Here is a 23,161-nt window from a genome sequence, read left to right as displayed (position 1 = left end):
GGTGGGAGTCATATCACGCATTATATTATCAAACTAAGGCTGGTGGGAGTCATATCATGTAGTTTATTATCAAACTAAGGCTGCAGGGAGTCATATGTAGATTATTATCAAACTAAGACTGGTGGGAGTCATGTCATGTGGTGTATTTTCACACTAAGACTGGTTCGAGTCATATCATGTATTGTATTATCAAACTAAGGTTTGTGGGAGTCATATCATGAATTAAAATATCAAACTAAGACTGGTGGGAGTCATATCATGTATAATATTATCAAACTAACGCTGGTGGGAGTCATATCATGTATTATATTACCAAACTAAGGCTGGTGGAAGTCATATCATGTATTATATTATCAAACTAAGGCTGGTGGGAGTCACGTGGTGGCTGACTGTGGTTGACTGATAAAGAGTTTCACTTCTATAATTCACACAGAGACAGGACATTGCATGGAGAAGACACAGCTACAGACGCATATTAGAGCTGATGTAAGAAGTAGAAGTTACTGTACTTGATCACAAGTGTGTTAGAATGTCAGAGGGAGTCTATCAAAACTCAGATGGATTTGAAGACAATGAGCCTGATGCAATGAAGAACACAGACATTGATGGCCAATTATATGCCAACGTAAGAGCCTTCAAGTCCAGTACAAGAAATGGAGTTGTTGCATCTGGTAAGATTGCACAAACACACACACACAGACACGTACTTTACACAAATCAAATCAAAGTTTATTTGTCACGTGCGCCGAATACAACAGGTGTAGACCTTACAGTGAAATGCTTACTTACAGGATCTAACCAATAGTGCAAAAAGGGTGTTAGGTGAACAATAGGTAAGTAAAGAAATAAAACAACAGTAAAAAGACAGGCTATGTACAGTAGCAATGCTATAAAAGTAGCGAGGCTATATACAGCCACCGGATAGTCAGGCTGGTTGAGGTAGTATGTACATGTAGATATGGTTAAATTGACTATGCATATATGATGAACAGAGGTTAGCAGTAGCGTAAAAGTGGGGTTAGCATGTGGTGGGTGGAGGGACACAACGCATATAGCCCGGTTAGCCAATGTGCCAGAGCACTGGTTGGTCGGCCCAATTGAGGTAGTATATACATGAATGTATAGTTCAAGTGACTATGCATATATGATAAACAGAGAGTAGCAGCAGCGTAAAAAGAGGGGTTGGGGGGGCACACAAAACAAATAGTCTGGGTAGCCATATGATTACCTGTTCAGGAGTCTTATGGTTTGGGGCTAAAAACTGTTGAGAAGCCTTTTTGTCCTAGACTTGGCACTCCGGTACTGCTTGCATGCGGTAGTAGAGAGAACAGTCTATGACTGGGGTGGCTGGGGTCTTTGACCATTTTTAGGGCCTTCCTCTGACAGCGCCTGGTGTAGAGATCCTGGATGGCAGGTAGAGGTCCTGGATGGCAGGTAGCTAGCTCCAGTGATGTACTGGGCTGTACGCACTACCCTCTGTAGTGCCTTGCGGTCAGAGGCCGAGTAATTGCCGTACCAGGCAGTGATGCAACCAGCTCTCGATGTTGCAGCTGCAGAACCTTTTGAGGATCTGAGGACCCATGCCAATTCTTTTAAGTTTCCTGAGGGGGAATAGGCTTTGTCGTGCCCTCTTCACCACTGTTTTGGTGTGTTTGTACCATTCTAGTTTGTTGTTACACTACAGCCACGTCGATGAGAATGGGGGTGTGCTCGGTGCTCCTTTTCCTGTAGTCCACAATCATCTCCTTAGTCTTGGCAACATTTAGGGATAGGTTGTTATTTCAGCACCACACGGCCAGGTCACTGACCTCCTCCCTATAGGCTGTCTCGTCGTTGTCTGTGATCAGGCCTACCACTGTTGTGTCGTCTGCAAACTTAATGATGGTGTTTGAATCGTGCTTTGCAATGCAGTCGTGGGTGAACAGGGAGTACAGGAGGTGACTGAGCACGCACCCTTGTGGCGCTCCAGTGTTGAGGATCAGCGTGGCAGATGTGTTGCTACCTACCCTCACCACCTGGGGGCAGCCCGTCAGGAAGTCCAGGATCCAGTTGAAGAGGGAGGTGTTTAGTCCCAGGATCCTTAGCTTAGTGATGAGCTTTTAGTGTACTATGGTGTTGTACGCTGAGCTGTAGTCAATGAATAGCATTCTCACATAAGTGTATATTTTGTCCAGGTGGGAAAGGGCAGTGTGGAGTGCAATAGAGATTGTATCATCTGTGGATCTGTTTGGGCGGTATGCAAATTGGAGTGGGTCTAGGGTTTCTGGGATAATGGTGTTGATGTGAGCCATTACCGACCTTTCAAAGCACTTCATGGCTACGGACGTGAGTGCTACGGGTCTGTAGTCATTTAGGCAGGTTGCCTTTGTGTTCTTGGGCACAGGGACTATGGTGGTCTGCTTGAAACATGTTGGTATTACAGACTCAATCAGGGACATGTTGAAAATGTCAGTGAGGACACCTGCCAGTTGGTCAGTACATGCCCGGAGCACACGTCCTGGTAATTCGTCTGGCCCCGCAGCCTTGTGTATGTTGACCTGTTTAAAGGTCTTATTTACGTCAGCTACAGAGAGTGTGATCACAGTCGTCCGGAACAGCTGATGCTCTCATGCATGCCTCAGTGTTGCTTGCCTCGAAGCGAGCATAGAACTGATTTAGCTCATCTGGTAGGCTGGTGTCACTGGGCAGCTCGCAGCTGTGCTTCCCTTTGTAGTCTGTAATAGTTTGCAAGCCTTGCCACATAAGACGAGCGTCGGAGCTGGTGTAGTATGATTCAATCTTAGCCCTGAATTTGCCCTTTACCTGTTTGATGGTTCTTTGCAGGGCATAGCAGGATTTCTTGTAAGCTTCCCGGTTAGAGTCCCGCACCTTGAAAGCAGAAGCACTACCCTTTAGCTCAGCGCGAATGTTGCCTGTAATCCATGGCCTCTGGTTGAGGTATGTACGTACAGTCACTGTGGGGACGACGTCCTCGATGCACTTATTGATAAAGTCAGTGACTGATGTGGTGTACTTCTCAATGCTATCGGAAGAATCCCGGAACATGTTCGAGTCTGTGATAGCAAAAGAGTCCTGTAATTTAGCATCTGCTTCATCTGAGTCACTGGTGCTTCCTCCTTTAATTTTTGCTTGTAAGCAGGAATCAGGAGAATAGAGTTGTGTCGGATTTACCAAATGGAGGGCGAGGGAGAGCTTTGTATGCGTCTCTGTGTGTGGAGTACAGGTGATCTAGAATGTTTTTCCCTCTGGTTGCACATTTAACATGTTGATAGAAATTTGGTATAACTGATTTTAAGTTTCCCTGCATTAAAGTATCCAGCCACTAGGAGCGCCGCCTCTTGGTGAGTGGTTTCCTGTTTGCTTATGTCCTTAATACAGCTGACTAAGCGCTGTCTTAATGTCAGCATCTGTCTGTGGTGGTAAATAAACAGCCATGAAAAGTATAGCTGAAAACACTCTAGGCAAGTAGTGTGGCCTGCAATTTATCACAATATACTCTACTTCAGGCGAGCAAAATCTAGAGACTTCCTTAGATTTCGTTCACCAGCTGTTGTTTACAAACATGCACAGACCGTCCCCCGTCCCCCCTCGTTTTACCGGAGTGTGCTGTTCTATCCTGCCGGTGCAGCGTATATCCCGTTAGCTGAATATCCATGTCGTCATTCAGCCACGATTCCGTGAAACATAGGATATTACAGTTTCTGATGTCCCGTTGGTTGGATATTTGTGATCGTACCTCGTATAATTTATTGTCCAATGATTGCACGTTGGCGAGTAGTATTGACGGTAGCGGCAGCTTTCCCAGTCGCCTTCGCCGGGTCCTGACCAGGCATCCGGCTCTTTGCCTCCGTAACCTGCGTTGCTTCCTCTTGCAAATAACGGGGATGACGGTCTTGAGGGGTGTTTGGAGAATATCTTGTGCATCATCTTTGTTGTAGAAAAAAATAATTGTCTAATCCGAGGTGAGTAATCGCTGTCCTGATATCGAGAAGCTCTTTTTTGCCGTAAGATATGGTTGCAGAAACATTATGTACAGAATAAGTTACAAATAAGGCGGGGAAAAACACATAAAAAACACACATTAAACAGGTGAGATTTCCCTGTAGTGCAATAGCTTTATTTGTCTCAATCCTGGATGATACAGTAAAACACATTACCAAAGATCTTTAATCATTTGTGATTCAGTACATGTTCAGTGGTGGAAGAGACCCTCTGGAGTTGCTACAGTGTGTCTGGGGCTGCTGTGTGTTCTCCTACTGGCTGGGATCATAGGCCTGTCTGTCTACTGTAAGTTTACTATGTTTTTACTGAGACTTAAGTAGCCTACTAAATTATACTTACTCATTAATGGTGTTTTAGTTACATGTTTGATTAACTTTCCCTTTTACAGATGGAGTCACTGATCATCACGACTCAACAGAGATAGACCAGCTACAGGACAGCAACAGCCTTCTGACTAAAGAGAGAGACCAGCTACAGATCAGTTACAACACCCTGACTAAAGAGAGAGACCAACTACAGACCCGTTACAACAACCTGACTAAAGAGAGAGACCAGCTACAGACTGAGAAAGTTTTTCTTAGCGAGAGGCTTTCCAATCTCAGTGAGTAAACCTACAGTAGTACATTTTCATTAATCGCACACACTTTATCGTGTGTCTGTATTATTTTATCCAGTGTGAAAAGATTAAGGAAATTCATGATTTCATCTTGTAGAACAAACCTGTCCTGAATGCTGGCAGAAGTTTGAATCCAGTTGGTACTTCCTGTCTACTGAGACTAAAACCTGGAAGGGGAGCAGAGAGGACTGTCTGGAGAGAGGAGCAGACCTGGTGATCATAAACAGTGAAAAGGAACAGGTGAGTGAGTGAGTGAGTGAGTGAGTGAGTGAGTGAGTGGGAGGGGGGGGGGGGGGGGGAGCTCTGGGTGTGCAGGCGGTAAATATGATCAAACATATACACATAAATATTTATCTTTCTCAACAACAGGAGTTTCTCTTCAACCTCAACAAGGGAGTCTGGATTGGTCTGACTGACTCTGTTACTGACGGGACCTGGAAATGGGTGGATGGCACCCCACTGACCACCCCAAGGTAATATACTACTGCTCTAATAACTCTGACCAACCCAAGGTAATATACTACTGCTCTAATAACTCTGACCAACCCAAGGTAATATACTACTGCTCTAATAACACTGACCAACCCAAGGTAATATACTACTGCTCTAATAACACTGACCAACCCAAGGTAATATACTACTGCTCTAATAACACTGACCAACCCAAGGTAATATACTACTGTTATAATAACACTGACCAACCCAAGGTAATAAATCAAATCAAATCAAATGTATTTATATAGCCCTTCGTACATCAGCTGATATCTCAAAGTGCTGTACAGAAACCCAGCCTAAAACCCCAAACAGCAAGCAATGCAGGTGTAGAAGCACGGTGGCTAGGAAAAACTCCCTAGAAAGGCCAAAACCTAGGAAGAAACCTAGAGAGGAACCAGGCTATGTGGGGTGGCCAATCCTCTTCTGGCTGTGCCGGGTGGAGATTATAACAGAACATGGCCAAGATGTTAAAATGTTCATAAATGACCAGCATGGTCGAATAATAATAAGGCAGAACAGTTGAAACTGGAGCAGCAGCACGGCCAGGTGGAATGGGGACAGCAAGGAGTCATCATGTCAGGTAGTCCTGGGGCATGGTCCTATGGCTCAGGTCCTCCGAGAGGGGCGGCAGGGTAGCCTAGTGGTTAGAGCGTTGGACTAGTAACCGGAAGGTTGCGAGTTCAAACCCCCGAGCTGACAAGGTACAAATCTGTCGTTCTGCCCCTGAACAGGCAGTTAACCCACTGTTCCCAGGCCGTCATTGAAAATAAGAATTTGTTCTTAACTGACTTGCCTGGTTAAATAAAGGTCAAATAAAATAAAAAATAAAAGGTCCTCCGAGAGAGAGAAAGAAAGAGACAAGGAGAGAATTAGAGAACGCACACTTAGATTCACACAGGACACCGAATAGGACAGGAGAAGTACTCCAGATAAAACAAACTGACCCTAGCCCCCCGACACATAAACTACTGCAGCATAAATACTGGAGGCTGAGACAGAAGGGGTCAGGAGACACTGTGGCCCCATCCGAGGACACCCCCGGACAGGGCCAAACAGGAAGGATATAACCCCACCCACTTTGCCAAAGCACAGCCCCCACACCACTAGAGGGATATCTTCAACCACCAACTTACCATCCTGAGACAAGGCCGAGTATAGCCCACAAAGATCTCCGCCATGGCACAACCCAAGGGGGGGCGCCAACCCAGACAGGATGACCACATCAGTGAATCAACCCACTCAGGTGACGCACCCCTTCCAGGGACGGCATGAGAGAGCCCCAGTAAGCCAGAGACTCAGCCCCTGTAATAGGGTTAGAGGCAGAGAATCCCAGTGGAAAGAGGGGAACCGGCCAGGCAGAGACAGCAAGGGCGGTTCGTTGCTCCAGAGCCTTTCCGTTCACCTTCCCACTCCTGGGCCAGACTACACTCAATCATATGACCCACTGAAGAGATGAGTCTTCAGTAAAGACTTAAAGGTTGAGACCGAGTTTGCGTCTCTGACATGGGTAGGCAGACCGTTCCATAAAAATGGAGCTCTATAGGAGAAAGCCCTGCCCTGTAATATACTACTGCTCTAATAACACTGACCACCCCAAGGTAATATACTACTGCTCTAATAACACTGACCACCCCAAGGTAATATATTACTGCTCTAATAACACTGACCAACCCAAGGTAATACACTACTGCTCTAATAACACTGACCACCCCAAGGTAATATACTACTGCTCTAATAACACTGACCAACCCAAGGTAATACACTACTGCTCTAATAACACTGACCACCCCAAGGTAATATACTACTGTTATAATAACACTGACCACCCCAAGGTAATATACTACTGCTCTAATAACACTGACCACCCCAAGGTAATATACTACTGTTATAATAACACTGACCACCCCAAGGTAATATACTACTGTTATAATAACACTGACCACCCCAAGGTAATATACTACTGCTCTAATAACACTGACCACCCCAAGGTAATATACTACTGTTATAATAACTCTGACCAACCCAAGGTAATATACTACTGCTCTAATAACACTGACCACCCCAAGGTAATATACTACTGCTCTAATACCACTGACCACAGTGTAAGGAGTAGGACTGTTTCTCTGTGTTGTTCATACTCTAGGTTCACTGACCACAGTGTAAGGAGTAGGACTGTTTCTCTGTGTTGTTCATACTCTAGGTTCACTGACCACAGTGTAAGGAGTAGGACTGTTTCTCTGTGTTGTTCATACTCTAGGTTCACTGACCACAGTGTAAGGAGTAGGACTGTTTCTCTGTGTTGTTCATACTCTAGGTTCACTGACCACAGTGTAAGGAGTAGGACTGTTTCTCTGTGTTGTTCATACTCTAGGTTCACTGACCACAGTGTAAGGAGTAGGACTGTTTCTCTGTGTTGTTCATACTCTAGGTTCACTGACCACAGAGTGAGAGATGATAACTACTCTGACAATAAGGCTCCAGTTTTCAGTTCATTCAACCTTTATCTATGACAGGTTATTGTCATTGATGGCAGCAGTCAACTAAGTTGAATTTATACTGAAACATTTATGTGCATTATTTAGGATTGTGATATTCTAACCATGATATCTGACTGTTGTTAACCCTGTAGCTACTGGTATTAACCATGATATCTGACTGTTTTTAACCCTGTAGGTACTGGTATTAACCATGATATCTGACTGTGTTTAACCCTGTAGGTACTGGTATTAACCATGATATCTGACTGTTGTTAACCCTGTAGGTACTAGTATTAACCATGATATCTGACTGTTTTTAACACTGTAGGTACTGGTATTAACATGATATCTGACTGTTTTTAACCCTGTAGGTACTGGTATTAACCATGATATCTGACTGTGTTTAACCCTGTAGGTACTGGTATTAACCATGATATCTGACTGTTGTTAACCCTGTAGGTACTAGTATTAACCATGATATCTGACTGTTTTTAACACTGTAGGTACTGGTATTAACATGATATCTGACTGTTTTTAACCCTGTAGGTACTAGTATTAACCATGATATCTGACTGTTTTTAACCCTGTAGGTACTGGTATTAACATGATATCTGACTGTTTTTAACCCTGTAGGTACTAGTATTAACCATGATATCTGACTGTTTTTAACCCTGTAGGTACTGGTATTAACCATGATGTCTGACTGTTGTTAACCCTGTAGGTACTGGTATTAACCATGATATCTGTCTGTTGTTAACCCTGTAGGTACTGGTATTAACCATGATGTCTGACTGTTGTTAACCCTGTAGGTACTGGTATTAACCATGATATCTGACGACTGTTTTTAACCCTGTAGGTACTGGTCTCCACATCAGCCTGATAATGGTGGTGGCAAACCAGAATATGGTGAGGAGGACTGTGTTCAGATACATAAAGAACAGAGTTCTCGAAAGTCATGGAATGACATATCATGTCGCAGCAAACTCAACTGGGTTTGTGAGAAAGTGCTTTAACATCACCATGACAACATACTGTAACACATACAGTAGCCTACAGTGCACACAACTTTCTCCTTCATTCTCTCTCTCACACACACACCGACACACACACACACACACACACACACACACACACACACACACACACACACACACACACACACACACACACCTATTGTTGTATTTGTTTGTAGTATCAAATTAATAAATGTCCTACTTATTTCCTGTTTGTAACTTCCTGTGTTTTATACCTCATCAGGTTCAACATGAATTCAGTACATTTGACTTTGTCCATTCACATAACTTCCAATTCAAATATATTCTGCAGATATTTACATGCTCCAATATAGGCCTGGTGATGACATTCTCAACAGTACCAAACCACCATTACATAGTGACTGTATCACCAATCAATGAGTGTAGTAGAGATATCAAAGGATATTACTAAATCATATTTAACAGTCAGTCTATGTTGTCAAGTTACATATAAGCACAATATCAAATGCTCCTATTTGATTGTTGTTCCCCGAAATGGGTCCCAAAAGAGGGAAGGGAAGTGGATATTTTCAGTGGTTCAACCAGCTATCACTCAAACTCACTGGTTAAGCATACCCACCCTCAATATCCACATGGTGCAATCTTGTGGTGTAAAATCTATTGTCTGGGCATGATAATGACCCATGTTTGTAGTCCTGGACCTCCTGAACATGTTGATGTATATTTGGGAGTAAACAGAGGGTCCAAATCAGCAGAAAGGTGAAAGGAAGGAGGAGTTCTGGAAACTCCCTGAATTATCTTGGGGCTGTTACACATGATATTTAATATATGTTAACAGCTAGTCTTTGTTCTCCACTTCCCCTCTATGATCTATATCTTCCTGGTATGATAGTGTCCTGCCCATCATCACAAATAGCAAGTCCCATTCCCTGGACAGGAGGACTGTGTTGAGTTAAATTCTGGACAAGATGACCCTGTAGAGACATGGAATGATTTATATTGTTCTGCAGAAAATGGTTTAACAATAACCATTGTAACAATCTCACACACACACACACACACACACACACACACACGCACGGACAAAAGTATACACACAAGTAGGCACACTAGTATGCAAACTTGTTCTATTTTGTTGTATTAGCATAGCCACAACTACCCGTGTCATTTTGTTGATAATTCCCTAGAGTTAACACCTACATCAGTCACACAGACAGAGACAAACAGATGACTCAGAGACAGATATATCACTAGAAGCAGAGACTTAACGTATAGAGGGCTTGTAGTTGACGTACGACGCCTCCTGGTGGCCATGTTGGAAGACCACCACATTAATTCTAGAATCAGAGACTAAATGTATAGTAGACCAACATAGAAAGAAAGACCCAGGCATTGTTAAAGATGTCAAAGGTCATCTATGCTGAACCAGATAGGAACAAGAAGGTCAAGTTTGACAGAGGTGAGATGGAGGAGAGTATTGTGGATGTCTATGTCAGTGCAGACACCCTGAGAGACGTTGAGACCAGCACCAAGAGAGAAGAGACAGCAGACACTGCTCCTAATAATGGACCAGGAGACCAGCACTCAGGTAACACACACACACACACACACACCGAGGAGAGTGAAGACAGAGACCCATCACTCAGGTAGGAACTAAGAAAACTCTGTCACGGAGACTGAAACACTCTAGTGATAACACACAATCACAGTGACTCAGGCAGATCACACACACACACACACACACACACACAATAACAACGTAAACGTCTCTTGTTTGTTTCCACAGAGCCTGATAGATCAGGGAAGAGACCCTTCCTAGTTGCTGCAGTGTTTCTGGGGTTGCTGTGTGTTCTACTGGCTGGGATCATAGGCCTGTCTGTCTACTGTGAGTTTGTATCCAAGTTCATTGATTATCACCTAGTTGTAAGACTTGCAGGTTATTAGGCCTATTTGCCTGGTGTTTTACCTAGTAACCATGTGTTTATACTTTGTAGATAACAGAGACATCACAGATTCTGAGGATAAAAGGAACAACTTGTTCCAGAGTTTTTCCCTTTATAAAATCAACACAACTGAATAGAGAGACCAGTTACAGACCAGATACAACAACCTGACTAAAGAGAGAGACCAGCTACAGACCAGATACAACAACCTGACTAAAGAGAGAGACCAGTTACAGACCAGATACAACAACCTGACTGAAGAGAGAGACCAGTTACAGACCACATACAACAACCTGACTAAAGAGAGAGACCAGTTACAGACCAGATACAACAACCTGACTAAAGAGAGAGACCAGTTACAGACCAGATACAACAACCTGACTAAAGAGAGAGACCAGTTACAGACCAGATACAACAACCTGGCTGAAGAGAGAGACCAGTTACAGACCAGATACAACAACCTGACTGAAGAGAGAGACCAGTTACAGACCAGATACAACAACCTGACTAAAGAGAGAGACCAGTTACAGACCAGATACAATAACCTGACTGAAGAGAGAGACCAGTTACAGACCAGATACAACAACCTGACTAAAGAGAGAGACCAGTTACAGACCAGATACAACAACCTGACTAAAGAGAGAGACCAGTTACAGACCAGATACAACAACCTGGCTGAAGAGAGAGACCAGTTACAGACCAGATACAACAACCTGACTGAAGAGAGAGACCAGTTACAGACCAGATACAACAACCTGACTAAAGAGAGAGACCAGTTACAGACCAGATACAACAACCTGACTGAAGAGAGAGACCAGTTACAGACCAGATACAACAACCTGACTAAAGAGAAAGGCCATATTCAGGCAAAGCTTTTTGTGATAGGTGAGATATAAATAAATTAGAAGTAAAATAAACAGTAATTATATATCAATGGGTTATATTATATAGCAATGAGTATGAGGATACTGGCTATGTTTCTCAATGTGTTCACCTTTGCTCTACAACAGAGCAGCATTTTCAAAAGGGATGGAGAAACTTTGACTACAGTTGTACTTCCTCTCTACTAAGAAAACCTGGGAAGAGAGAGAAGCAGTCCTGGTGATCATAAACAGCAGAGAGGAACAGGTGAGTGGGAGGGAGGTGGAGGTGAGAGAGGGGGATAGGGAGAAGGGTAGAGAGAGGGATAGGGAGAGAGGTAAGAGAGATAGAGAGAGGGGGTGTAGAGGGAGGGGAGAGGTGAGAGAGAAGAGAGCGAGAGAGGGGGTGTAGAGGGAGGTGGAGGTGAGAGAGAAGAGAGAGAGATGTGAGAGAGGGGGATAGGGAGAAGGGTAGAGAGAGCGATAGGGAGAGAGGTAAGAGAGATAGAGAGAGGGGGTGTAGACGGAGGGGAGAGGTGAGAGAGAAGAAAGCGAGAGAGGGGTGTAGAGGGAGGTGGAGGTGAGAGAGAAGAGAGAGAGATGTGAGAGAGGGGGATAGGGAGAAGGGTAGAGAGAGGGAGAGAGGTAAGAGAGATAGAGAGAGGGGGTGTAGACGGAGGGGAGAGGTGAGAGAGAAGAGAGGGGGAGAGAGGAGCAGACCTGGTGATCATAAACAGCAGAGAGGAACAGGTGAGTGGGAGGGAGGGAGGTGGAGGTGAGAGAGAAGAGAGAGAGAGGTGAGAGAGGGGGATAGGGAGAAGGGTAGAGAGAGGGATAGGGAGAGAGGTAAGAGAGATAGAGAGAGGGGTGTAGACGGAGGGGAGAGGTGAGAGAGAAGAGAGCGAGAGAGGGGTGTAGAGGGAGGTGGAGGTGAGAGAGAAGAGAGAGAGATGTGAGAGAGGGGGATAGGGAGAAGGGTAGAGAGAGGGATAGGGAGAGAGGTAAGAGAGATAGAGAGAGGGGGTGTAGACGGAGGGGAGAGGTGAGAGAGAAGAGAGCGAGAGAGGGGGTGTAGAGGGAGGTGGAGGTGAGAGAGAAGAGAGGTTGAGAGTGGTTGAGCAAGTATTTTCATCAGTACACTAATATATTTCTCAACAACTGACCATTTCTCTTCAACCTCCACCTGAGAGTCTGGATTGGTCTGACTGACTCTGTTACTGAGGAGACCTGGAAGTAGGTGGATGGCACAACAATGACCACAGGGTGAGAGATTTGAACATTTTACCTTGTGATATGGAGATAAAAAAACAACAATGATATTTTGCTTCCAACCATATTCATCAAAATGTATGTTTAAAAATAATGAATGTAATTCAATGAGAACTATAGATGTGTTATAGAAACCAGGTAATATTGACAAATGAACATGCAATTGAAAGAGTAAAATAAAAAATGTATTGATGGTCTTGATAATGGCATGATCATATTACAGAGTGTGTCTTTTAAGCTGAGAAAACATAAGACTGTGTATAATTGAGGAGGATGTTTTTACCACATTTTCTGACTGTCTGGTTCTCTGTGTTGTTTAGGTACTGGGGGAAAGGACAGCCTGATGATAGAGTGCAGGAGGGCTGTGTTGAGATTTACTCTGGACAAGCTGACCCTGTACAGACATGGAATGATGACAATTGTACCAAATATCATAACTGGATCTATGAGAAAGCGGTGGTACAATAACCTTCTGTCTATCTGTCTGTCTGTCTGTCTGTCTCTCTCCCCTTTCTCTCTTCTTTCCCATAGTTATTATGTTAATGGTTGTGTTGGTTCCACTTATCTGGGCTCCGTTATTTACTTAACAGATAAGGAATACTTCAAATGTGCATATATAATTATAATACAGCCGTAGACAGAAGTCAAAGATCAAACATCAGACATGCAACTGATGTCTCTCCTGAGTTCTGCCCCGAACAAAAGAAAGACGGCATCTTATATACCCGAGATCAGACCTTATGGTGCGATCTCCGATGTCAAAACCTGCATGTGCAGCTAAAGTTATTCTTAACACAAGGTTTCTGAGAACCTGTCTCAGCAGTATGCAAATCTGCCCTGGTTTTAGAGAAAAACAGACGCTGTCTCTCTGTGTCTCGCTATCACCCTCAGTCCCTTTTCTCACCTTTCCTCACAGACGCTGGGCGGCGGGTTTTGGCAGAAAGCTAGACACAGACAGAGACCTCAATACTCAGCTATAGAGTGAGCAAAAGTACAATGGCACGAAAGCAAATTAGTAACAACATAATCAATGGTGGGGGTCTTTAGAAGCCCCACAATATCAACTTTAACCCTTCAGTTGGATAAGGTCCTGAATGGTGAAGTGATGATTCCACCTAGTGGTTAAAATGAGAGAAACACACTGGAGATCCTAGCAGAGGGACCTTGGACCTTCTCTCCTAATAGGGTTGATAGGAGGTGAGGAATGGAAGAAACACAAACTGAGATGAAGAAGAAAATTAAGAGAAAGGCAGAAAGAAAATAAGAATAGTTATGTTAAGATTTAATAAAAGGAGTGTGTAGACATACCTTAATGGGTACACATTGGTTGAATCAACATTGTATAAACTAAATTTCAATAAAATTACGCTGAACCAACGTGGAATAGACATTGAATTGACGTCTCTGCCCAGTTGGACTTTACTCTGTAAAATGCTTGTATTATATATTATCAAACTAAGGCTGGTGGGAGTCATATCATGTATTATATTATCATACTAAGTCTGGTGGGAGTCATATCATGTATTATATTATCAAACTAAGGCTGGTGGGAGTCATATCATGTAGTATATTATCACACTAAGACTGGTGGGAGTCATATCATGTATTATATTATCACACTAAGGCTGGTGGGAGTCATATCATGTATTATATTATCATACTAAGACTGGTGGGAGTCATATCATGTATTATATTATCATACTAAGACTGGTGGGAGTCATATCATGTATTATATTATCACACTAAGGCTGGTGGGAGTCATATCATGTATTATATTATCAAACTAAGGCTGGTGGGAGTCATATCATGTATTATATTATCAAACTAAGGCTGGTGGGAGTCATATCATGTATTATATTATCACACTAAGACTGGTGGGAGTCATATCATGTATTATATTATAACACTAAGGCTGGTGGGAGTCATATCATGTATTATATTATCACATTAAGGCTGGTGGGAGTCATATCATGCATTATATTATCAAACTAAGACTGGTGGGAGTCATATCATGTATTATATTATCACACTAAGTCTGGTGGGAGTCATATCATGTATTATATTATCAAACTAAGGCTGGTGGGAGTCATATCATGTATTATATTATCAAACTAAGACTGATGGGAGTCATATCATGTATTATATTATCACACTAAGACTGATGGGAGTCATATCATGTATTATATCATCACACTAAGACTGATGGGAGTCATATCATGTATTATATTATCACACTAAGGCTGGTGGGAGTCATAACATGTATTATATTATCACACTAAGGCTGGTAGGAGTCATATCATGTATTATATTATCACACTAAGACTGATGGGGGTCATATCATATATTATATTATCAAACTAAGTCTGGTGGGAGTCATATCATGTATTATATTATCAAACTAAGGCTGGTGGGAGTCATATCATGTATTATATTATCACACTAAGACTGATGGGGGTCATATCATGTATTATATTATCAAACTAAGACTGATGGGAGTCATATCATGTATTATATTATCAAACTAAGGCTGGTGGGAGTCATATCATGTATTATATTATCACACTAAGTCTGGTGGGAGTCATATCATGTATTATATTATCACACTAAGTCTGGTTGGAGTCATATCATGTATTATATTATCACACTAAGTCTGGTGGGAGTCATATCATGTATTATATTATCAAACTAAGGCTGGTGGGAGTCATATCATGTATTATATTATCACACTAAGACTGGTGGGAGACATATCATGTATTATATTATCACACGAAGACTGGAAGGAGTCATATCATGTATTATATTATCACACTAAGTCTGGTGGGAGTCATATCATATATTATATTATCACACTAAGTCTGGTGGGAGTCATATCATGTATTATATTATCACACTAAGTCTGGTGGGAGTCATATCATGTATTATATTATCAAACTAAGGCTGGTGGGAGTCATATCATGTATTATATTATCACACTAAGTCTGGTGGGAGTCATATCATGTATTATATTATCAAACTAAGGCTGGTGGGAGTCATATCATGTATTATATTATCAAACTAAGACTGATGGGAGTCATATCATGTATTATATTATCACACTAAGACTGATGGGAGTCATATCATGTATTATATCATCACACTAAGACTGATGGGAGTCATATCATGTATTATATTATCACACTAAGGCTGGTAGGAGTCATATCTTGTATTATATTATCACACTAAGGCTGGTGGGAGTCATATCATGTATTATATTATCACACTAAGACTGATGGGGGTCATATAATGTATTATATTATCAAACTAAGACTGATGGGAGTCATATCATGTATTATATTATCAAACTAAGGCTGGTGGGAGTCATATCATGTATTATATTATCACACTAAGTCTGGTGGGAGTCATATCATGTATTATATTATCAAACTAAGGCTGGTGGGAGTCATATCATGTATTATATTATCACACTAAGTCTGGTGGGAGTCATATCATGTATTATATTATCAAACTAAGGCTGGTGGGAGTCATATCATGTATTATATTATCACACTAAGACTGGTGGGAGACATATCATGTATTATATTATCACACTAAGACTGGAAGGAGTCATATCATGTATTATATTATCACACTAAGACTGGAAGGAGTCATATCATGTATTATATTATCACACTAAGTCTGGTGGAAGTCATATCATGTATTATATTATCAAACTAAGGCTGGTGGGAGTCATATCATGTATTATATTATCACACTAAGACTGATGGGGGTCATATCATGTATTATATTATCAAACTAAGACTGATGGGAGTCATATCATGTATTATATTATCAAACTAAGGCTGGTGGGAGTCATATCATGTATTATATTATCACACTAAGTCTGGTGGGAGTCATATCATGTATTATATTATCACACTAAGTCTGGTGGGAGTCATATCATGTATTATATTATCACACTAAGTCTGGTGGGAGTCATATCATGTATTATATTATCAAACTAAGGCTGGTGGGAGTCATATCATGTATTATATTATCACACTAAGACTGGTGGGAGACATATCATGTATTATATTATCACACGAAGACTGGAAGGAGTCATATCATGTATTATATTATCACACTAAGTCTGGTGGGAGTCATATCATATATTATATTATCACACTAAGTCTGGTGGGAGTCATATCATGTATTATATTATCACACTAAGTCTGGTGGGAGTCATATCATGTATTATATTATCAAACTAAGGCTGGTGGGAGTCATATCATGTATTATATTATCACACTAAGTCTGGTGGGAGTCATATCATGTATTATATTATCAAACTAAGGCTGGTGGGAGTCATATCATGTATTATATTATCAAACTAAGACTGATGGGAGTCATATCATGTATTATATTATCACACTAAGACTGATGGGAGTCATATCATGTATTATATCATCACACTAAGACTGATGGGAGTCATATCATGTATTATATTATCACACTAAGGCTGGTAGGAGTCATATCTTGTATTATATTATCACACTAAGGCTGGTGGGAGTCATATCATGTATTATATTATCACACTAAGACTGATGGGGGTCATATAATGTATTATATTATCAAACTAAGACTGATGGGAGTCATATCATGTATTATATTATCAAACTAAGGCTGGTGGGAGTCATATCATGTATTATATTATCACACTAAGTCTGGTGGGAGTCATATCATGTATTATATTATCAAACTAAGGCTGGTGGGAGTCATATCATGTATTATATTATCACACTAAGTCTGGTGGGAGTCATATCATGTATTATATTATCAAACTAAGGCTGGTGGGAGTCATATCATGTATTATATTATCACACTAAGACTGGTGGGAGACATATCATGTATTATATTATCACACTAAGACTGGAAGGAGTCATATCATGTATTATATTATCACACTAAGACTGGAAGGAGTCATATCATGTATTATATTATCACACTAAGTCTGGTGGAAGTCATATCATATATTATATTATCACACTAAGACTGGAAGGAGTCATATCATGTATTATATTATCACACTAAGACTGGAAGGAGTCATATCATGGGGCGGCAGGGTAGCCTGGTCGTTAGAGCGTTGGACTAGTAACCGGAAGGCTGCAAGTTCAAACCCCTGAGCTGACAAGGTACAAATCTGTCGTTCTGCCCCTGAACAGGCAGTAAACCCACTGTTCCTAGGCCGTCATTGAAAATAAGCATTTGTTCTTAACTGACTTGCCTGGTTAAATAAAGGTTAAAAAAATATATATATATTATCATACTCAGGCTGGTGGGAGTCGTATTATATTATCACACTAAGGTTGGTGCAAGTCACGTGGTGGCCAGTGTTGCGTTAATTTCACACTTTGGTTGACTGATAAAGAGTTTCACTACCTAAAGTTACACAGACGCAGGACAGTGCAGGGAGAAGACACAGCTACAGACGTATATTAGAGTTGAAGTAGGGAGTAGAAGTTGCTGTATTTGAGCACAAGTGTGTTAAGATGTCAGAGGGAGTTTATGAAAACTCAGATGGATTTGAAGACAACAACCCTGATGCAATAAAGAACACAGACATTGATGACCAATTATATGGCAACGTAGGAGCCTTCAAACCCAGTCGAAGTGATGGAGGTGTTGCTTCAGGTAAGATTGCATGAACACACACACACACACACACACACACACACACACACACACACACACACACACACACACACACACACACACACACACACACACACACACACACACACACACACACACACACACACACACACACACACACACACACACACACACACACACACACACACACGTACCACACAATATATTAAACAGGTGAGATTACCCTGTAGTACTATATCTTTATTTGTGTGGATGAAACAGTAAAACACATTACCAAAGATCTTTAATCATTTGTGATTCAGTACATGTTCAGTGGTGGAAGAGACCCTCTGGAGTTGCTGCAGTGTGTCTGGGGCTGCTGTGTGTTCTCCTACTGGCTGGGATCATAGGCCTGTCTGTCTACTGTAAGTTTACTATGTTTTTACTGAGACTTAAGTAGCCTACTTAATCATACTTACTCATTAATGGTGTTTTAGTTACATGTTTGATTAACTTTACCCTTTTACAGATGGAGTCGCTTTTCATCACGACTCAACAGAGAGAGAACAGCTACAGGACAGTTACAACAACCTGACTAAAGAGAGAGACCTGCAACGGACCAGTTACAACACACTGATTAAAGAGAGAGACCTGCAACGGACCAGTTACAACACACTGATTAAAGAGAGAGACCTGCAACGGACCAGTTACAACACACTGATTAAAGAGAGAGACCTGCAACGGACCAGTTACAACACACTGACTAAAGAGAGAGACCTGCAACGGACCAGTTACAACACACTGACTAAAGAAAGAGACCAGCTACAGACTGAGATAGTTTTTCTTAATGGGAGGCTTAGCAATCTCAGTGAGTAAACCTACAGTTGTACATTTTCATTAATCCCACACACTTTATCGTGTGTTTGTATTCATTCAAAAATATCCAGTGTTTTAAGTTGAAGGAAATTCATGTTTTCATCTTCAAGAACAAAACTGTCCTGCTGGCTGGCAGAAGTTTGAACCCAGTTGGTACTTCCTGTCTAATGATGCTAAAACCTGGAATGAGAGCAGAGAGGACTGTCTGGAGAGAGGAGCAGACCTGGTGATCATAAACAGTGATAAGGAACAGGTGAGTGAGAGAGAGAGAGAGAGAGAGAGAGAGAGAGAGAGAGAGAGAGAGAGAGGATATGGGTGTGCAAGCGGTATACGTATATATATATATATATATATATTTTTCAACAACAGGAGTTTCTCTTCAACCTAAACAAGAGAGTCTGGATTGGTCTGACTGACTCTGTTACTGAGGGGACCTGGAGATGGGTGGACGGCACCCCACTGACCAACCCAAGGTAATATACTACTGCTCTAATAACACTGACCAACCCAACCAAGGTAATATACTACTGTTCTAATAACACTGACCAACCCAAGGTAATATACTACTGCTCTAATAACACTGACCAACCCAAGGTAATATACTACTGCTCTAATAACACTGACCAACCCAAGGTAATATACTACTGTTATAATAACACTGACCAACCCAAGGTAATATACTACTGCTCTAATAACACTGACCACAGCATGGTAATATACTACTGCTCTAATAACACTGACCAACCCAAGGTAATATACTACTGCTCTAATAACACTGACCAACCCAAGGTAATATACTACTGCTCTAATAACACTGACCAACCCAAGGTAATATACTACTGTTATAATAACACTGACCAACCCAAGGTAATATACTACTGCTCTAATAACACTGACCAACCCAAGGTAATATACTACTGCTCTAATAACACTGACCACAGCATGGTAATATACTACTGCTCTAATAACACTGACCACCCCAAGGTAATATACTACTGCTCTAATAACTCTGACCAACCCAAGGTAATATACTACTGCTCTAATAACACTGACCACCCCAAGGTAATATACTACTGCTCTAATACCACTGACCACAGTGTAAGGAGTAGGACTGATTCTCTGTGTTGTTCATACTCTAGGTTCACTGACCACAGTGTAAGGAGTAGGACTGATTCTCTGTGTTGTTCATACTCTAGGTTCACTGACCACAGTGTAAGGAGTAGGACTGTTTCTCTGTGTTGTTCATACTCTAGGTTCACTGACCACAGTGTAAGGAGTAGGACTGTTTCTCTGTGTTGTTCATACTCTAGGTTCACTGACCACAGTGTAAGGAGTAGGACTGTTTCTCTGTGTTGTTCATACTCTAGGTTCACTGACCACAGTGTAAGGAGTAGGACTGTTTCTCTGTGTTGTTCATACTCTAGGTTCACTGACCACAGTGTAAGGAGTAGGACTGTTTCTCTGTGTTGTTCATACTCTAGGTTCACTGACCACAGTGTAAGGAGTAGGACTGTTTCTCTGTGTTGTTCATACTCTAGGTTCACTGACCACAGTGTAAGGAGTAGGACTGTTTCTCTGTGTTGTTCATACTCTAGGTTCACTGACCACAGTGTAAGGAGTAGGACTGTTTCTCTGTGTTGTTCATACTCTAGGTTCACTGACCACAGTGTAAGGAGAGGGACTGTTTCTCTGTGTTGTTCATACTCTAGGTTCACTGACCACAGAGTGAGAGATGATAACTACTCTGACAATAAGGCTCACATTTTCAGTTCATTCAACCTTTATCTATGACAGGTTATTGTCATTAATGGCAGCAGTCAACAAAGTTGAATTTAAACTGAAACATTTCTGAACATTATTTAGGATTGTGATGTTATAACCTGGATATCTGACTGTTGTTAACCCTGTAGGTACTGGTATTAACCATGATATCTGACTGTTTTTAACCCTGTAGGTACTGGTATTAACCATGATATCTGACTGTTTTTAACCCTGTAGGTACTGGTATTAACCACGATATCTGACTGTTTTTAACCCTGTAGGTACTGGTATTAACCATGATATCTGACTGTTTTTAACCCTGTAGGTACTGGTATTAACCATGATATCTGACTGTTGTTCACCCTGTAGGTACTGGTATTAACAATGATATGGGGCGGCAGGGTAGCCTAGTGGTTAGAGCGTTGGACTAGTAATCGGAAGGTTTCAAGTTCAAACCCCCGAGCTGACAAGGTACAAATCTGTTGTTCTGCCCCTGAACAGGCAGTTAACCCACTGTTCCTAGGCCGTCATTGAAAATAAGAATTTGTTCTTAACTGACTTGCCTAGTTAAATAAAATATCTTACTGTTTTAACCCTGTATGTACTGGTATTAACCATGATATCTGACTGTTTTTAACCCTGTAGGTACTGCGATTAACCATGATATCTGACTGTTTTTAACCCTGTAGGTACTGGTATTAACCATGATATCTGACTGTTATTAACCCTGTAGGTACTGGTATTAACCATGATATCTGACTGTTTTTAACCCTTTAGGTGCTGGTATTAACCATGATATCTGACTGTTGTTAACCCTGTAGGTGCTGGTATTAACCATGATATCTGACTATTGTTAACCCTGTAGGTACTGGCATAAACCACAGCCTGATAATGGTGCTGGCAGACTAGACTATGGTGAGGAGGACTGTGTTGAGATACGTAAAGATCAGCGTCCTCTGGAGGCATGGAATGACTTGTCATGTGACAGGAAAATCTACTGGGTTTGTGAGAAAGTGGTTTAACATCACCATGACAACATACTGTCACACATACAGCAGCACACAGTGCACGAAACTTCCTCCTTCATTCTCTCGCTCTCTCTGTGTGTCTCTCTCTCTCTCGCTCTCTCTGTCTCGCTCTCTCTGTAGCTCTCTCTCTCACAGACATTCTCTCTCTGTCTCAAACCCACACACACAACCTCACACACACATGCACACACACTGCATGCAAACGCATCTATTGTTGTGTTTATTTGTAGTATTATATTAATAAAAGGCCTACTTATTTCCTGTTTGTAACTTCCTGTGTTTTATACCTCATCAGGTTCAACATGAAGTCAGTACATTTGACTTTTCTAATTCAAATATATTCTACAGATATTTACATGCTCCAATTTAGGCCTGGTGATGACATTCTCAACAGTACCAAACCACCATTACATACACTGTATAGGAGGTGACTGTATCACCAATCAATGAGTGTAGTAGAGATATCAAAGAATGTTACTTAATCAAATTTGACAGTCAGTCTTTGTTGTCAATTTACATATGAGCACAATATCAAATGCTCATATTTGACTGTTGTTCTCCTATATGGGTCCCAAAAGAGTGAAGTGTAGTGGATATTTTCAGTGGTTCAACTAGCTGTCACTCAAAAACTCCTCAACCAATCAGGTTCATTTAGAGAAAGGGCGGCAGGTAGCCTAGCGGTTAAGATCGTTGGGCCAGGAACCGAAAGGTTGTTGGTTCGAATTCCTGAGACGACTATTTGAAAAATCTGTAGATGTGCCCTTGAGCAAGGCACTTAACCCTAATTGCTCCTGTAAGTCGCTCTGGATAAGAGCGTCTTCTAAATGACTAAACTGTAAAATCAGAGAGTTACACCCGGTAACCAAAGAAGTGCTGCCATCAGAGAAGGAGGAACTCGGTCCACAAGGAGATGCCAAATCGGAGACCTTTGACACATAATTACATCATTATATTCTGACCCATGAGAGTGGCAGTTCGGGGCAAGGTTAGGGCTAAACTAAGCATAGTTTACAAATGTACCCCAGTGTGCTTTTCACTTGTGCTCTCTCACTTTCTCACTCTTTTTAGATCCCCATTTTGTATAACATGTGTCATATTGTGTTGGCCAGCTAGGGACATATTTCATTAAACTACGTTCTAATCAATAGACTGTGTGTTTGTGTATCTTATATTATCATTTTAGCTTGTTACTAAATAAATATTCAACTAAA

The 23,161-nt window shown here is 41.5% G+C and overlaps 2 protein-coding genes across 3 annotated transcripts; both read left to right on the top strand.

Moving 5' to 3' along the window:
• The first annotated feature begins 439 nt into the window (after positions 1–439).
• On the top strand, positions 440–8,817 carry LOC135561825 (C-type lectin domain family 4 member E-like). 2 transcript variants are annotated; one of them, XM_065003757.1, is made up of 6 exons: positions 440–671; positions 4,186–4,287; positions 4,391–4,603; positions 4,716–4,858; positions 4,988–5,091; positions 8,447–8,817. In XM_065003757.1, the coding sequence occupies exons 1-6, from the start codon at positions 530–532 to the stop codon at positions 8,601–8,603; spliced, it is 861 nt and encodes a 286-aa protein (XP_064859829.1). In that variant the 5' UTR covers positions 440–529; the 3' UTR covers positions 8,604–8,817. The 2 variants fall into 2 exon arrangements, with proteins under 2 accessions (XP_064859829.1, XP_064859830.1); XM_065003758.1 differs by lacking the exon at positions 4,186–4,287.
• Positions 8,818–18,102: 9,285 nt separating this feature from the next.
• LOC135561824 (C-type lectin domain family 4 member M-like) lies at positions 18,103–23,161 on the top strand. The gene is made up of 6 exons (XM_065003753.1): positions 18,103–18,324; positions 18,609–18,710; positions 18,815–19,153; positions 19,272–19,414; positions 19,531–19,634; positions 21,788–23,161. Exons 1-6 carry the CDS (start codon positions 18,183–18,185, stop codon positions 21,942–21,944), a joined length of 987 nt encoding a protein of 328 aa, XP_064859825.1. The 5' UTR covers positions 18,103–18,182; the 3' UTR covers positions 21,945–23,161.

The sequence above is a fragment of the Oncorhynchus nerka genome, linkage group LG18 (genome assembly GCF_034236695.1).
Source record: "Oncorhynchus nerka isolate Pitt River linkage group LG18, Oner_Uvic_2.0, whole genome shotgun sequence".
Lineage (NCBI taxonomy): Eukaryota > Metazoa > Chordata > Actinopteri > Salmoniformes > Salmonidae > Oncorhynchus > Oncorhynchus nerka.
The sequence above is the reverse complement of the archived record's forward strand: the minus strand, read 5'-3'. Positions and strand labels throughout refer to the sequence as shown.